This window comes from Pelobates fuscus, chromosome 1 (assembly GCF_036172605.1).
Source record: "Pelobates fuscus isolate aPelFus1 chromosome 1, aPelFus1.pri, whole genome shotgun sequence".
In the NCBI taxonomy this organism is placed as follows: domain Eukaryota; kingdom Metazoa; phylum Chordata; class Amphibia; order Anura; family Pelobatidae; genus Pelobates; species Pelobates fuscus.
The window spans coordinates 258,598,727-258,617,834 of NC_086317.1; the positions used below are offsets into that span (position 1 = coordinate 258,598,727).

A 19,108-nucleotide genomic window follows, 5' to 3' on the forward strand; every position below is an offset into this window, starting at 1 on the left:
TCAGTCCTAACATGCATACACTGTACATTCAAACTTTAAGGATGAGGATTTGTAACTAAATAGAAACACTAGCATACTAGGATCACTTAACCCACATGGCTGGCGTCTCCAACATTTCTGAAAATGCAAGTCCAGTAAAAGTGGGTTTGTGTGTTTTTTTTTTTTCATTCTTTATTATTTTTTTTCTCTCTCTCTATCTCTCTTGCATTTTTGTGAATCTAATGATGCACTTATGTTGCCCCACTTTTCCCTTCTCTTCATACCTTACCTACTAAAGGAGGAAATGCCACTTTCTTGGTAAGTGGATGTTAACCAAGAGGGACTTAAATAAATTAAAAGAAAACACAATGTGACAAAAAAAAAAAAAATCTCAGAACATAGAGTGCTGGTGAAAGTTCAACAGTACTCTTCCGGAAAAAAAAGGAATTCAGACAAACTAAAATAAAAAAAAAGACAATTTATTTTTTCAGTAACATTTGTGTATTTTTATTTATTTATTATTATTATTTTATTTTTTATTATTTCTACTTTCCCCTGCTCCTCTCTAAATCTCTACCAGTTTTTTGTGCTGTTTTGTCCAAATGTCTCTCTCACTCCTCACTATTATAATTAATTTAATTTTCCCTTCTTTGTTTATCCAAAATAATTTAACCCATGTATTTTTTGTAATCTACATAACTTATTTTAATTTCCTTTTATTTATGTGAGGCCTTATAATATTAGATATTTTTCTTCCCCACCTGCTCTTTACAATTTTTTTCTGTTATCTATTTACTTTTTGTTGCGTTTTGCATGCAAAGTTGCATGAGCTGCATTGTTGGGGTCAAAAGGCTAAGCAGAAAGGATAGTTTCAGTGTAGAATCTCTGTGTTAACGTGCCGTATGCAACCGTGAGTTGACATTTCTGAATTTTTTTCCTGAGTATGCTATGCTAAAGAGTCTCTCCATCTCTTCTCTTTCCCCCATATCTACTATTTTCCCCTTCTGTAGCGATTTAGTTCGATATCTTCTTCTCCAAGGACACATGCAAAAGTGGCGACTTCGCCAACACGCCATAAGGGCAACAACCGGCATGATGCCAGAAGTCCAAGATCTGTATCATCTAGTAAGGGGGGCCGATGTTCATCCAATGAGAAACGCCATCATCATTCCAGGTCCTCATCGGAAAGGCGTCATGGAAGATCTAGAGGACGGAACAAGACACATAAGGATTCATCTGTACACTCAGGAAGTCACACAGGTTACAGCAGTGATTCTGAAGGATCAGTATTGTCCCAAGGAGCAGGAACGGAGAAGAACCATTGCACATCAGCAAAGAAGTGAGATCCTAAGTTTATCACTTGGATTGTAAAATAAGATAATCAGATATTTTGTAGAATGTTTCATTCCCTTTCTAATTATCACTGTTTGATATCAGCAACATGTCTGAAAGGTGTAAGTAATATTTTTCTTGACCAACATTTTGAAGGGGTTGAAGGAAGAGGGTGCCCTATTCATACTAACCTCTTCTTTCACCTAATACTTCAGAATTGACTAAGAGCCTGGTGAATGGCCAATACCCCTCCCTCCACACACTGCTCAGTTTGAAGGATTATGTCATTTCGACAACGTCCAATAAATGACAGCAAATCCAAGCAGTCCCTGTTGTCCTATTTTCCATATAGTCAGAATGTGCTCAATTATATTGGCTCAATTATCAGAAAACCACATCCTAAATATGACCAATTCTTGTTTTTTATTTTGCTACAAAGGGGCTTGAAGCCTGTTAAAACTTCATTATGTCAATAGCCTTCACCCCACCAGTCATAAACTTACCTGATGATTAATTGAGAGGAGGAATTAGAAGGCATTTGCTGAGCCCTTCTGATAACTGTATGAGGTCCTTAAAAACCTACACAGTCTGTCAGATATAATTGTCTAATAATCATTACAATTATATTAAAATAGGTTCTTTAACCCCTTCAGGACGGAGTCAATAGTGCACGTTCTGATCAAAACAAAACGTAAACAAAAACTGGAATTTGCGCTATATGTCTGTTCACCCGTAGTTCCCCTCTTTCATATTATATGCACCCACACTTATTATATATCATTTTGTTCAGGAGAAACAGGGCTTTACTTTATCATTAACTATTCATATATGGAACATAATTCATTATGAATAAAATTAAAAAAAAATGTGAGAAAATAAGATTTTTTAAAAATTTTTTATTTCCGTCAGACATTTTAGCTGTGAATGTCATAATACTGTTAGGTTTTACTGCACAAAAATGCACATATTTGTAATCAGCGATGTCTCACAAGTACAACAGTACCCCCCCATTAACAGGTTTTATGGTGTTTTGGAAAGTTACAGGGTCAAATATAGAACGTTCCATTTTCAAATAGAAATTTGCCAGATTAGTAATGTTACCTTTGAGACGGTGTGGTAGCCCAGGAATGAGAATTACCCCCATAATGGCATACCATTTGAAAAATTAGACAACGAAAGGTATTGAAAGTGGGGTATGTTTAGTCTTTTTTAGTAGCCACTTAGTCACAAACACTGGCCAAAGTTAGCGTTCATATTTGTTTTTGTGTTAAAAAAGCAAAAAACAAATATTTGGCCAGTGTTTGTGACTAAGTGGCTACTAAGAAAGACTGGACATACCCCACTTGAAATACCTTGGGTTGTCTACTTTTGCAAATGGTATGCCATCATGGGTGTAATTCTCATTCCTGGGCTACCATACGCTCTCAAAGGCAACATAACCAATCTGGCAAATTTCAATGTCAAAAAAATGAAATGCAAGCCTTATATGTGACTCTCTAACTTTCCAAAACACCATGAAACCTGTACATGGGGGGTACTGTTATTCTCGAGAGACTTCACTAAACACAAATATTAGTGTTTTAAAACAGTAAAACATATTACAACAATAATATAGTCCATAAAAGTGCCGTGCGTTTGTAAAAAATGCAAAAAAACATCACTTTTACTTAAAATATCATCATTGTAATACAATTTACCAGTATGAAACACTAATATTTGAGTTCAGCGAAGTCTCCCGAGTAAAACAGTACCCCCCATGTACAGGTTTTATGGTGTCTTGGAGAGTTACAGGGTCAAATATAGTGCTTGCGAATTAAACTCTCTGCACTTTCTCCCTGTGTTATCAGGTTTGTCAATCAAATTTTAATTAATCAAATCACCTAATTATGTTAAAAGATTACTTAAATATACACGTAGAATTTTAATATATATGCATTTATAGGTATTTAAATTCTATGTGTATACTAATGTAATCTTTTATGTAATTATATGTATTTATCTATATATATATATTTGCAGTTATTTGCATTTTATATATAGATAGATATATATATAGAATGTCATTCTAAGTGTATTTTGTTACCAATATATATATATATATATATATATATATATATATATATATATATATTAATAACAAAATACAGTTAGAATGAAATTAAATATGTATATATAATTTATATTACATTTTGTTTCAATATTTTATTTATTAATTTTATTATTTTATTTATTTATTATTGTAATTATACGTATTTATATATATATAATATATGTGTATATATCTATTATATATATAATATATGTATATTATATATATGTAACGTCATTCTAAGTGTATTTTAATACTAATATATGTACTTATATAAGTATTAAAATACACTATGTATGACGTTAAATATATATAATATGTATATATATTATATATATAATATATATACATATATTATATATATATAAATATATTTATTTTAATTTTACACATGTCTATTATTTTTTTTTTTTAACACTACCTACCAGCAGGGGGACTGTCTGATATTTCAGACAGTCCCCCTGCAGGCAGATCCATAGCCAGCTATAGGGGGCCATGTGATTGCTCTTTGAGAGCGATCACACGGCCCCCGGGGGCTTCTTTTGCCGTGGGGGGCTGCCTGGGCTGTGAGGCAGTCCTCCCGAAGCGGAGCGCCGGGAAGGTAAGTATCCCAGGTGCTCCAGGGCTCAAAGCCGTTACGACGTTCTATGCCGTCGCAACGGCTTTAAAGCCCACTTAAAGCGCGACGGCATAGAGCGTCGTAACGGTGTTAACGGGTTAATCTTAGAAAAACAACTATTATATAGAAAATTTATCTTATTTTCTAGTCCAATGGTTTCTATTGGATAGAGTGAAGAGGTTTTGTTTATTTTCCTTTATTTGTGGTAATGGTAGTTGATGGTAAGATACATATATAGAAGCTCAGATATCCATGCCTGGCGTCTGCTGTTTTTGTTAGTTTTAATTTTTTTGTTCTTTTTAATATTATAGCAATATCTTTACAGTCTATAAATAAAATAAAATAAAATGGTTGTTAAAGTAACAGTTTATTTTTTAGGATAAAAAACAGACATCGCCGTGGTAGACAAAATAGTTGTTCTGAGTCTTCGGTCAAGCGTTCCCGACAGAGCACAGATAGAAAGAAGAGTCCAACAAGGAGCACAGGAAACAGGGATAGTTCTTGGAGCTCAAGCCAATCCCAATCTCGTTCAAGATCACGTGAAAAGCGGTCCGCAAGGAGCAGATCTCGCTCTGTCTCACAGAAAAAGAATCCTAACAGGTACATGTGTTTGGCTAGACACACATTTTACATAGATTACATGCATTATATATTTCTAATCATTTATTGATCAAGTAAATGCTTTAGGAGATATTTTACAGAAAGTTGTGTAATGTTTGATCTTATCTTATAGGTGATCTTTTGCATCTAGTACACAAAATGTTCTTTCATTTATCAGTCACACATCAACTGTTGCAAACCATTTAAAGGGTTACGCCAAACAACATGGCCACTTCATTGACCTTTTTTTACTTTAACACTAGTTTTTAAAATCTTGGACACTTGCAATAGGTGATTTTAAGGCCCGTGTCTTTACGTACATAGACACAAATCACAACTTTACATACACACTCGACCCTTCTTTTATAAGCTCTCAGATTCTACAGATCTTCATTATAGGGCAGTATTTTTCAAAGGCTGTTCCTTATATTTTAATAGCTTATCTGATAGCATCTCTTGGGCCTAATATAATATTTACGCAGATGTTAATTACCTCATCCGGATTCCTTTCCACAATGTAAATAAACAAACCTCCCAAGTCAAATTTCATTACTCCAGCTTCAATACAGATCTCCCCTAACTTAATTTGCCATTAGAAATAAATACGATGGTAGCCCATTTTTAATATTCTATTTCCATGTTGTTTGAATCTTGCCTGACAGTATTTCTCCTATATCAATTTGAGATAATTAGATATTACAGCACACTATTCATGAAAACAACCTGATAAAATCAAAAAAAATTCCTTCACAGCTTTGTTTTATAATCTTTACAGTGTTGATTAAAACAAATCAACATCCAAACTGGCATGGAACAAGGAGACCTAACTGAAACTATTTTCCTTGATTTTGCTAAGGCCTTTGACACAGTAGACCACGACATTCTACTGCACAAACTTAAAAACTCAGGTATTGGTGATCATTCGCTAACCTGGTTTCGATCGTATGTATCGGATCGCTCGCAATATGTGTCCATTTCTGATAGCGACTCCCTTCCTCTCCCAGTCACGTGTGGTGTTCCCCAAGGTTCCATTCTCGGCCCCCTACTATTTACATTATTTATAAATGATCTGCCTAATGTCTGCATATCCTCAAATGTACACATGTACGCAGATGACACAGTAGTCTATGCGAGCAAATCCAATCTACCGCAGCTTGAGTCTGTGCTCCAAGACCAGTTTACAGAGGTAGAAAAGTGGATTGCAAAAAACAAAATCTTCATGAACACTGACAAAACTGTCACAATGATCTTTGGACCAGTACCTAAATTACACAAATTACACAATTCCCACCTATACATCAAAACAAATTCAAATGGCACATTGACCGCAGTCCACTCTTTCAAATACTTTGGTATGATGTTGGACCCCAATCTATCTTGTGGCCTGCACATAGAAAAGCTTGCATCTAAACTTTATCCAAAACTAGGTGCCCTGTTCAGAAACAAATCCTGCCTAAGCCCTACAGTAAAGGAAAAGATTGTACAGCAAATGCTGATGCCAATCATTGATTATGGGGATGTAGTATATGCATCTGCATCGCAATCCCACATTAATAAACTCAACACATTGTATAACTCGTTCTGCCGATTTGTGCTACAATGTAATTACAATGTAATCACCATTGTGACATGCTAAAATAAATAAACTGGCTGTCGCTGGAATCCAGACGCACCCTTCATCTTTCCAGCCTTGTGTTTAAGAGCTTTTCTGGGAAACTCCCACCCTACCTGAACAAAATGCTTACCCCAGCTGTTCCCACTTCCTATAACCTCCGATCCAGTACCAACACTTTACTTAGTCTACCTCAATACAAAAAGAAAGCAGCCCGATCCTCCTTCTCCTACAGAGCATCACAATTGTGGAACGACCTCCCGCACAATTTAAAATCTTCCCTAAGCCTAAAGTCCTTTGAGAGATCCCTTTCTACATACCTCAAAACAGAATGCACCTGTCATGGTTGATTATATATTTCCTACCTCTTCTATGTTAAATTTTGTATTTATTGTATATTAATATTGTTTTTGTATTTTATTGTACCCTAATGTAACAAAACAATGATTTGTGGACCCAGGACATACTTGAAAACAAGAGAAATCTCAATGTATCTTTCCTGGTAAAATATTTTATAAATAATAAAATAATACAATGTTTCCATGTCATCTATTAGTAGTGCATTAGATTTATTAATACCTGTTAATAAAAACGATCTATCATATTTTTAAAGAGATAAAGATGGTGATGCACGGACACGTCATAATGACACAGAAGCAGCCCGGCCTAGACGCCGCTCCAGAAGTTACTCACCTATACGGAAAAGGAGACGGGATTCTCCCAGCTTTATGGAACCTAGAAGAATTACAAGGTAATTTTTATGCACAATGTGTATTATATATATTTATTAAAATCCATTGTTTGTTGTTATTTGTTGTTGTTGTTAGTTATATGCCAAAAGAATTAAGCATATTAATGGAAAAGTTTTATTTCAGTCCTATAAATGATGACTAGATAGATCTTCTCTTTGGAATATTTCACTTGCTGCTCATTGCCCATTGTCACTTGAGATTTAATACCTAATTGCTAAAAGATTCTGGTAACCGGTTCAATCTGGTCTAGTGAGAAGAATCAATCAATAATTATTTGCAGAGTAGTGGATGAACTAAGTGAATGTGTCAAGTAGAAGGTACAAGTGAGAGCTACTCATTCCACAACAGAATTTTTTTGCCTTTATAACAACACAAACCTCCCTCATGCCATCTTGTAATGTTGTTTATCCTCTTTCTCTTTTTCCTTTCTCTAGGCATATACCATTAGTTTCTAAAAAATATTATATATATATATTTTGAAGAAATATTTTGAAAAATAATTTTGAGAAACGAATAGTATATGCCTAGACTCGAGAAAGGAAAAAAAGGAGAGGATAAACAACATTGCAAGATTGTCATGAGAGAAGGATTTTTTTTTCGTTTCTCTAGACATATACCATTAGTTTCTCAAAATTATTTTTCAAAATATATCTTCAAAATATATATATATATATATAGTTATTTTTGATATATACCGTATATACTCGAGTATAAGCCGACCCGAATATAAGCCGAGGCCCCTAATTTTACCCCCCAAAAACTGGGAAAACTTATTGACTCGAGTATAAGACTAGGGTGGGAAATGCAGCAGCTACTGGTAAATTTCTAAATAAAATTAGATGCTAAAAAAATTATATTAATTGAATATTTATTTACAGTGTGTGTATATAATGAATGCAGTGTGTGTGTATGAGTGCAGTGTGTGTGTGTATGAATGCAGTGTGTGTGTATGAGTGCAGTGTGTGTATGAGTGCAGTGTGTGTATGAGTGCAGTGTGTATGAGTGCAGTGTGTGTGTATGAATGCAATGTGTGTGTATGAATGCAGTGTGAGTGTGTGTAATGCAGTGTGAGTGTGTGTGATGCAGTGTGTGTTTGTGTATGTGTTGCAGAGCCTTGGTGGGGGGTGGGCATTTTTTTATTATTATTATTATTATTGTTTAATTATTATTTTAATAATTTTTTATTATTATTTTTATTTTATAAATATTATTTTACTTTATGATATTATTAATATGTTTTTCGTCCCCCCTCCCTGCTTGATACATGGCAGGGAGGGGAGCTCTCACTCCCTGGTGGTCCAGTGGCATTGGCAGTTCAGTGTAGGGGGCTGGCAGGGAACAAGAACAACTTCCTCGCACCACAATGAGCTTTATTAGTTATATGCTTGATATCTTCCTTTTATTCATTTTGTGGTAGAAGAAGAGCACTATCTACAAACCATAAATATGTAATTCTTGTATTTATTCATTTTTTATTTTTTATTTATAGTTCAAACTATATACTTATTCGACATATACACAAAACAATGACTGGAAAATACAAAATAGCATAATATGAAATTGCAGGCATTAACATGAGAAATTAGGCTTTTTTTATGTTTAAATGAGTAAACAGATGGCACAGTGCCCATATAACAAAATAAGGAGAGAAAAAAATAACAGAAACATAAAAACTGGCTGAACTTTAAACTATATATTAAAATATTAAGAATATGGGAAAAACAGTAAAATTTGGTGCTACTATCACTTGGTGTGAATCACTCAACCACACAGAATAAAGTGCATAAAAAAGTAAAGTAGTGAGAGCACTCAATACATGCAGTTTAAACTCTATTACCAGTATCGTCCTGGATAAATAGCTAAAACAATAAAAGAGAGAAAAAAAGACATAGGGTAATATTGCCATAAATCAATAAAATGACCATATGTAACTGATTGCACTCACATGCTTCTGAGTCACTTATGTAAGCTGACTCAGACTAAGGACTTGTGTTAGAGATGAAAACTTTTATGCTGGACACCTTGTATTGATGTGGAAAATGTAGATGAGTTGTCTCTGGATGTAAATTTTCAAAAACTGGGAAAACTTATTGACTCGAGTATAAGACTAGGGTGGGAAATGCAGCAGCTACTGGTAAATTTCTAAATAAAATTAGATGCTAAAAAAATTATATTAATTGAATATTTATTTACAGTGTGTGTATATAATGAATGCAGTGTGTGTGTATGAGTGCAGTGTGTGTGTGTATGAATGCAGTGTGTGTGTATGAGTGCAGTGTGTGTATGAGTGCAGTGTGTGTATGAGTGCAGTGTGTATGAGTGCAGTGTGTGTGTATGAATGCAATGTGTGTGTATGAATGCAGTGTGAGTGTGTGTAATGCAGTGTGAGTGTGTGTGATGCAGTGTGTGTTTGTGTATGTGTTGCAGAGCCTTGGTGGGGGGTGGGCATTTTTTTATTATTATTATTATTATTGTTTAATTATTATTTTAATAATTTTTTATTATTATTTTTATTTTATAAATATTATTTTATTTTATGATATTATTAATATGTTTTTCGTCCCCCCTCCCTGCTTGATACATGGCAGGGAGGGGAGCTCTCACTCCCTGGTGGTCCAGTGGCATTGGCAGTTCAGTGTAGGGGGCTGGCAGGGAACAAGAACAACTTCCTCGCACCACAATGAGCTTTATTAGTTATATGCTTGATATCTTCCTTTTATTCATTTTGTGGTAGAAGAAGAGCACTATCTACAAACCATAAATATGTAATTCTTGTATTTATTCATTTTTTATTTTTTATTTATAGTTCAAACTATATACTTATTCGACATATACACAAAACAATGACTGGAAAATACAAAATAGCATAATATGAAATTGCAGGCATTAACATGAGAAATTAGGCTTTTTTATGTTTAAATGAGTAAACAGATGGCACAGTGCCCATATAACAAAATAAGGAGAGAAAAAAATAACAGAAACATAAAAACTGGCTGAACTTTAAACTATATATTAAAATATTAAGAATATGGGAAAAACAGTAAAATTTGGTGCTACTATCACTTGGTGTGAATCACTCAACCACACAGAATAAAGTGCATAAAAAAGTAAAGTAGTGAGAGCACTCAATACATGCAGTTTAAACTCTATTACCAGTATCGTCCTGGATAAATAGCTAAAACAATAAAAGAGAGAAAAAAAGACATAGGGTAATATTGCCATAAATCAATAAAATGACCATATGTAACTGATTGCACTCACATGCTTCTGAGTCACTTATGTTAGCTGACTCAGACTAAGGACTTGTGTTAGAGATGAAAACTTTTATGCTGGACACCTTGTATTGATGTGGAAAATGTAGATGAGTTGTCTCTGGATGTAAATTTTCAAAAATTCCAGGATGCAGGATCAAAATGAAATTATTTATTAAATATAAACTCAAAAACATTTAAAATCAAATACAGGTTAAAGATTAGTCCATCTGAAATACCACGACGCTTTTCGGCAGGAAAGCCTTTCTCAAGTGGTGTTACATGTTCATCTCCAAAGTGTCCTTTTATGTTGTGTAAAGTTGGCGCTCTTTTTCGCATTATCCGTGTCCTCTTACTTCCGCTTTCGTCATCAGAGGTCGACTGATGTGTCCCGCACGTCATGACGTCATTCAGGCGCTGTATACCGGAAGTACTATCGGCGCCATTTTTTAAAAGTCCTCAGGTTACTTATATTTGCCAGTTCATTATAAATGCAGTCATTTGAACATAAGGGAATATAAACCCTTTCTATAAAGTCTTCTAAAAGAAAAAATAATAAACACATAGATTGAAGGAGAGGTAGAAATATATGCATATATTGTTAGATTGGGGGGAATAGCTTTTAAATATATATAAACATAAAAAATTATTTAAAATCCATGCTATATATATAATAAAAATGATTTATAATATTTGTTCTTTTAAATCATTTTTATTATACATATAGCATGGAATTTTTAAATACTTTTTATGTTTATATATATTTAAAAGCTATTCCCCCCCAATCTAACAATATATGCATATATTTCTACCTCTCCTTCGATCTATGTGTTTATTATTTTTTCCTTTTAGAAGACTTTATATAAAGGGGTTAGATTCCCTTATGTTCAAATGACTGCATTTATAACGAACTGGCAAATATAAGTAACCTGAGGACTTTTAAAAATGGCGCCGATAGTACTTCCGGTATACAGCGCCGGAATGACGTCATGACGTGCGGGACACGTCGGTCGACCTCTGATGACGAAAGCGGAAGTAAGAGGACACGGATAATGCGAAAAAGAGCGCCAACTTTACACAACATAAAAGGAAACTTTGGAGATGAACATGTAACACCAGTTGAGAAAGGCTTTCCTGCCGAAACGCGTCGTGGTATTTCAGATGGACTAATCTTTAACCTGTATTTGATTTTAAATGTTTTTGAGTTTATATTTAATAAGTAATTTCATTTTGATCCTGCATCCTGGAATTTTTGAAAATTTACATCCAGAGACAACTCATCTACATTCTCCACATCAATACAAGGTGTCCAGCATAAAAGTTTTCATCTCTAACACAAGTCCTTAGTCTGAGTCAGCTTACATAAGTGACTCAGAAGCATGTGAGTGCAATCAGTTACATATGGTCATTTTATTGATTTATGGCAATATTACCCTATGTCTTTTTTTCTCTCTTTTACTTTTTAAACTGTATATAGTGAACAAAGCCCCATACAAAAAGACTAATGTAATTGTGGAGTATTGTACAAACACCATGTGAGGGCCTAGTACAGAGCCAGCCAACCCATGGACTTAACATAGTCAGCCATTGCCTAAGCTAGTTCAGGGTAGAGATCCTTCAAGAGGGTCACTCGAATAGGCATCCTGCACAGGCCCTGGAGGACAACTGTACCAACCCCAAGCTTGAGAAGGAAGCAATACATTGACTCCAGTGCTCCAGTCCATCCCCCAGAGGGTCTACGAAGGGGCCAGAATTGGATTTAGCTTTTCCGCTGTCTCCTCCAGGTTTCCCTCCACAGATGTGGATGGTGTGTTAAATACATCCCTTGATTGACTCTTAGCACGCGTAGGCTCAAGTGCTGCTTATGTTAGAAATACCTAGCACAAGCCTCCCAAACCTTCCTCTGCACCGATACCTCTCTCCCACCAGAGGGTAAGTAGTATGCTTTAGTTGGTTTGAGCATCTGTTCAATCATGCCCCAAACTTATCACTGATACTATTGAAGGTTGCCATAACCTTTGCAATATGAGCGTTATGATGTGGAACATTCTGGTTTGCGGCCATCTTGTGAATAAAGAAAGCCCAGACAGCCCGCTGGCTCAGTGTGTGTCTTTATCCACCGATATGGCCAGGAAGCCTCTTTTGTGGGGACAAGGATAACCACCACCAGTCCAAAGGAGGAAGCAGGCAACCAACAAGTCGAGGAACATAATACTGTAATGTGATAGAGGTAGCGTGTGGCCAACTCCCTTGCTCGGTTGTCAGATAAGGCCTCAGGTCTCTGGAGCTCCAAGGTCGCTCAAAAAAGAATCCAAAATGCTTAATTCTTGATCCCACTTGTCGTTAGAGGAACCATAACAGGTGCAAAACCATAAAATATAGCTTTAAAGTCCTCTAAAGACACAAAATGCTCAAAACTTTTTTTTCAATCATCAAATGGTTTATTAATTATGCAAAACTCAAATAGGATAATTCTAAAATGGGTTTCAGTGAACATGCCAGAATGCAGTGTCTCTTTAAGTAGACTTTTCCGCACAACACCAGGTTTTTATAATTCATTTGATTTATAAAGAAATATACATAGCATTTGCATTGATCATCTCACTTTTTATTTGTTCTCTTCATCAGGTTAATTGCATTAAAATCTGTGTAATAATGTTACAATCAAATGCTTTTATTTTCTTAAATACATGTGTGGCTTTGTATATTGATCATATACAGTTAAATACATATGACCTAGATTTATTTATTTGTTTATGATGTCAATTTGTAATATTCCATTCCATCTCAAGGTTCCTTATGGAGATCACCTTCAAGCGAAGTACATTACAGCAAGTTGTCATGGTAACCATGTCACCTTCCTCCACTCATAAGCTGCTTTATTCAACTGAAGTTCATGTATTTATTGGGAAGTCTATCCCTTTATTAAATACACTAATACATCTATTGTAAACTCTGCCTCTATATAACCTATGCCAATGGGGGGGGGGCTCTTTATGCTTTAGTCTTTAATATTATCTCTTGTCTACATGTTGCACAGTTCTAACCAGGCTTTAGTATCTTTCTTATACCCGAAAAAGAAAAAACAAAACAATTTCATTCCGCCATCATCCTATTCATGGTATGCTGGTTGCAGACCCATATACTGTACTGTGAGATGGGTAGAGTAACCTGTGATCTTCAGTACTTTCTATTTATTTACATTTTTGGCCAATCTATTTTATAAAATGCCTCTCATTAATGTTTGTGGCATTTTATATGTTTTACTCTACTGTTATGATGTAAATTTTGTTTCATTTAAACAGTTTTTGAAATACATTTTTAAAAATTTGCATATCAATGTGTCAAGCCTATCTTCAAATTGTTTTCATACATCAATAAGACAAACAGCAATCAATCGGCCTTAAAACAATTGAATAAAATAGTTTTGTTTTGTTGGGTTGTTTTTTTTTCTTAAGATGCCAGTACTAATTCACACTTTTAAACTGATTGATCTACTAACCACTTGCTTCAGAATTTTTAGCATCTTTGTAAGATCTGAGGACCGTCAAAACACCTTGCAAACATCCACTAAAATGAATGAAATCTACAAAATGTTTGATGATTATGATATCCCATAAGTGAAAAAGAAAGTAAAGATTGTCCTATATAAAAAATATGTAAACTAATCAGTATTACAATCTATGTAGTCATATTGACAATATACCTAGGCTTTGATTTTATCTCAAATCTGTGGATTACTTGGTATAATTAATTTTATATTTACAGTAAATCACACATTTTTTCACTATGTCAAAGATTTAATAGGTTACAGCCTCTTGGTCGGTGATTTTAAATTATATATACAGCCATTACAAAGTTGAATACATGTTTGACCATAGCTTGTCAGTGTTTTCTCCTTTGATAAGATGTTATGGGGTATAGGTTGAATAACATGATGAAAATAATAGAATTTAATAGGGAAGAGAGCATAGAAACTCCTTTATATACATGCAAAAAAAAAAAAAAATACACATACACACAATGAAATAGAAATTAAAAGAAAAATAAATCAAATTGGCTAATAAGACAAATACAGCAAAAGTGTTTGGACAGTTAAATGGGCATTAGGAAAAAAGAAGCCAGGGACTGTTTTCCTAAACTAAATTATTTATATTTAATCACATTATAATATATGTTCTTCTAATTCAATCACATAAATACAAAAGAATTACACTATTGCTAAAAATTAGATTTGAACTAACAATTGTCTGTCTCCAAGTAACTAATTAACCAAGAACCAGCGATAATAGAATAAAAATGCCAGAATTCTCAGCATTTTAATAATGTGTATTATTTGCGCTTTCAATAATTATCTTTCCATTTCAGTGCCCGAAAACGCCCAATTCCTTATTACCGGCCAAGTCCATCTTCTTCCAGCTCTTTGAGCAGCTGCTCACACAGTCGGAGTCGAAGTCGAAGTTATGACAGCTACAGCAGCTACAGTCGCAGTCGGACTCGGAGTCGTTCCCCCAGCCATAGTCGAAGTCCCAGCTACAGAAGTAGTTCAGAGAGATCTGGATTTTAATCCCCTGTAAATGAAATATCTCCTCCCTTATCACATTTGCTTCCTAAATTCAATTGGGATGCATCTCAAGAAAAATCAGGAGGTTGAAATGTGAAATAATTCGATATATGTATATTCCGAAGTTTCGCAAGCATTACAGTCCACTGTAACACAACGATAGAAACTTTCTGTAGCAAGCGTTATAAAACATTAATCAAGTCAAAGGCAAACATACAATTTGAAAGACTCCCATCCATGACACAAGGAGACTTATGTAGTCTTTTAACACACATCCGCCTGATACTATATGGCAAAAAGCACAGCAGCCCACTTGATCATCATTTCAATGCTATGAAGAAGTGACATGTTTTATAATGTCAGCAAATTCACAAAGACTGTATTTTCCTAAGATATTTGATCAACGTATAAGCATTATAACTATGGTAGTGAATTGGCTCTCATTTATTTATTTATTTATTTGTGGTGATTTAGAACTTTTACAAACAATATGTTTGCGAAGATTCAATTTGCTTCTTTTTTGATGGACATTTTTGGCTAGTAGAGGATTGATCCAAATGTATTCAGTAAGGTTGATACCGTCAAACTGATCTTCGGACAACCTCCAAACCAGCGAAGGCTGGGTACATAGCGACATTCCTGCTTGAGCACAAATAATTGTAGTAGAATGACTGGTTGATGGATCTGTATTAAAGGAAAATACTAAAATGCAGGCCTGTCACGGTATTCTCTGAAAAGGTAATATACAAGATGCTACTGTGAAGTGCAACTCTGTATCGTTAGCTAGAGGCTCACTTCTATTTTCCAAGTTATGGCCCCAGTGTCTTAGTTAGTTATGTAAAAATTTTACTGTCCACCGTATCTCATGAGTCAAGCATTTACAGTAAATCCACAACCAAAACTAAATTTACATTAGTATTCTGATCATCACTGCATAACGTATGTGAGCCCTTATTTACCAGATATCAGATAACAAAAAAAATCGTTATGATTTTATAAAAAAGTGCACAGTTTACTCATGTTTTTTTCCCATCAAAGTACATCTTTCAATACCACATATATCAAAACAGATCTGAAACCATAATTGGAAAACAGTTTAAAATACCATAGATTCTTGAAGCTTTCAAGATAATATTAAATAATGAATTGATCAAGCCTACATCTAAATGGAAACATGTTTAAATTGCTTTACAAATAAATGTTCATGTCAAGATGAAATATATAAGTAGTTTTAAAAAATACCATATATATATATATATAAATTCCCTGTTTATTTCCAATGCATGGCGCTTCAATATATTATCTACAGTACTTGCCATTTATGACTCACCAATATTATGATTAATCCATTATTATTGGTAATTTAATCTGATGTTTAACAATTCAATTATTCCTAGACTTTCACATTGTTACTGATCACAACTGTATCCAAAGAAAATAGACCTAATTTAAGACCTGATTAACTCATTTTAGGATTTTGGAAAGTACCATAATCCTTTTCAATAATTATGTTCTGGATTTTAGGTAATCATCAGAGAAACATGTATAACTGTATGTGTTTTATTTGCCAGTGGGCCACATTCAAAAATGTCATCAACGCAACAACTTTAATTCTGTAGAATAGCCTGTGATAATATTTCTTTAGGAGCCATCGTTGTCTAATTCTTATGAAGATAAGGACTTTGCAACATGAAAATGGAAAAATATGTCACAGGATGTTGTCTATATTTTCTATGTATTAATCTTTTTATGGTTGAATTACTTTTTATTGTATTTATTTATAATATATTATTTATTGGTTTTTATTTATGATTAGTTATTTTTTCATGTTGAGTGAGCATTAGAAAGAGATAATGAACACAATGAAAAAAGCCTGACTACAATTTCAGGCTTGACCATGTACTGCAAATCATTGTTTAGTGCTGGAACTACCACTTGGATTCTCTTCTAAAGAATCTCAAAAACTGTACATTAAAAAGGGAATTTTAAGATGGAATTTAAGTAATTAATCATTACTGAGAAAGAAGTTCTTATTTTTCTGTAAAGTACAGTATTTATTTTGCTTTTTTCCTAATGTCATATTTAAAGCCACAACGGACAAAAAGACACAGGTTTGTTAAAGCACTCAGCCGCAGATCAATAATGGGTCAAATCTTGTACCTGCTGGAAGTAGGTATTAGATGAACCAGTCCATGTGCAAAGGAACCTTACAAAATAACCAATGACTTGGCTTAAAGCTACAAAGTCAAAATTGAATATTTATTATAGATGAATATCATATACCACCAAGAAACAAAAAAAAAATGTGAGCTTTTTTTTTTTTTTTTGCTTTAAGAAAGCTGCACTGTAGAAGCATATTATTCAAACTTTGGGAGTAGTGGGAAAGATTCAGTGTTTATTTTGGATGTCATAGAATACTTTATATGTTGTATAGATTCACAAAAATATATTCCATTGTATAAGTTGATCTTTGACTGCTGATCAATACTAGTTTTACCTTTTGGACGAGTTGCCTTGTAGCTGAAAAAGCAAACAAAAACATATTATGAAATTCTTGCTGAAGGCAAATTTTGGACAAATTAGTACTACCTTCCCTACAACACATTTTGCTCTGATATGAGTTTAAAAAATGTGCCCTTGATCTATTATAAAAAAGGAAGATTATTAAGAAATGCAACATTTACACTTGTTCAAATTGACCTATTCCATATTTAAATATATATATATTATATCTTTGCTGCAATGTCAACGCAGTCCATGTACAACTACAGTACATGTCATGGCTAATCAAATGTTTGCCAGTAAAGGTTAGCTTTGATTGGTATGTATAGTTTACATTATTTGAATCTTATCCAACTACTTGTATTAGTATCTGTCATACAGTCCTAAACAGACTGAATGTGTTGTAATATTGGCATTTCCCATAAACTCCTCCATGTTTTAATATATTTGTCTAATTCTGTTTTATTTTTTATGTTTTTACTGAAAATAAAAGCTCATCACAAAATCAAAATTTGATGTGTTTCAGCAAACAACATTAGTAAACTTTCATTCTGATTATTCTCCTTGTACAGTATTGCTATTCCACAGAATTATGAACAACATATATAGGATAAGAAGCAGGATGTTTCAGGTATGTTAGATTCTGCTTTATCCACTTCACTCACAGAATAGAGTATAAATGTTTTTACTTTCATATTCTGTACAGAAGGAAATGTCATCCTTAAAATCTCACTATCCATTATTTTATATTCTAAAGATGATTACTACCAGCATGTAGAGGAATTAATATCTCTGCCAGAAGCCACTGATTACTTATTTGATACCTGTAAGTGTGCTGAAAATGTCAGCTTACACCCTCCTTCTAAACAGTAAAGGAAGTTTCAATGGGGTTTATAATTTCTTCTTGCAGGGAGGGGGTAAGAAGCTAAAACACCACACATTGGTTGCTTCTCTCTTTATATCCCCTTTGGAGGAGACGTTACAGAGGATGTGGTGTGATGCTACCATAAGAGCACAAAAGTTAATCTTACGGAGCCAATACTTTATAGGCTCCGCTACATGTGAAGGGTTTTTAGCCTTTTCTATAATCTCTTGTGACTTTTAAATCATCTACACTATTTTTTGCCCTTTTTCTTATTTCATTTTTGTATTTTAACTTTTACTATATTACCAAATGTGTTGGATAAGTAAGGAAACTCCTGCACAGGTTGTATTAAAACTCCTGCACAGGTTGTATTGGCGCCGAAATGCGCGTTGAGCATAACCTTGTACACTATGTACTTAACTGAGGACATCCGTTTTTACATTTATTTGTTATTGGGTTTAGGCACCTCCTTATTTATTATTCAGGAACTAGTTAATCCTAGTGACCGTACTCCTTGCTAGCCGTTCATCTGTATATTGGGAAGTTGTGTTTAATCTCAATGACCGTATTGCTAGCTAGCCGTTCATCTGTACACTGGGAATTTTCGTCCATCTAAGTGACCTCACTTTTAGCTAGCCGTCCTTCTGCACATGGGGAAGTTTTGTGTATCTAAGTGACCGTACTTCTAGCTAACCGCCTGTCTGTATACTGGGAAGTTTTGTTATATTTTTACAGGCTGGCGAGAGGTTTGTAGTGTATCGACATATGGTACACTGACCTACCGAACACCCTCTTTACCATCTAAACTTGGCATTTAGTTTAATTTATATTTTCTGTTTTATTGTCAATTCATGTTCCTTATGGGGATACTTAAGGCGGCATATGGTGTAAGTTTATAGAGATTTATGTTCTATTTGTTATTCTGTCTCTCACTGTTAAAATA

The 19,108-nt window shown here is 34.1% G+C and overlaps 1 protein-coding gene across 3 annotated transcripts in view; it reads left to right on the forward strand.

The window, feature by feature from the left end:
- Positions 1–17,742, forward strand: part of SRRM3 (serine/arginine repetitive matrix 3) — a 496,285-nt gene extending 478,543 nt beyond the window's left edge. For 2 of the 3 annotated variants that reach the window (XM_063456734.1, XM_063456743.1), the window contains 4 exons: positions 990–1,318; positions 4,398–4,619; positions 6,845–6,982; positions 14,603–17,742. In XM_063456734.1, the coding sequence (XP_063312804.1) occupies positions 990–1,318; positions 4,398–4,619; positions 6,845–6,982; positions 14,603–14,801 (888 nt within the window). In that variant the 3' untranslated portion in view covers positions 14,802–17,742. Of the gene's footprint in view, positions 1–989; positions 1,319–4,397; positions 4,620–6,844; positions 6,983–13,026; positions 13,442–14,602 lie in introns of those variants that run through there. The other variant, XM_063456748.1, reaches the window with a different exon arrangement.
- Positions 17,743–19,108: the final 1,366 nt, after the last annotated feature.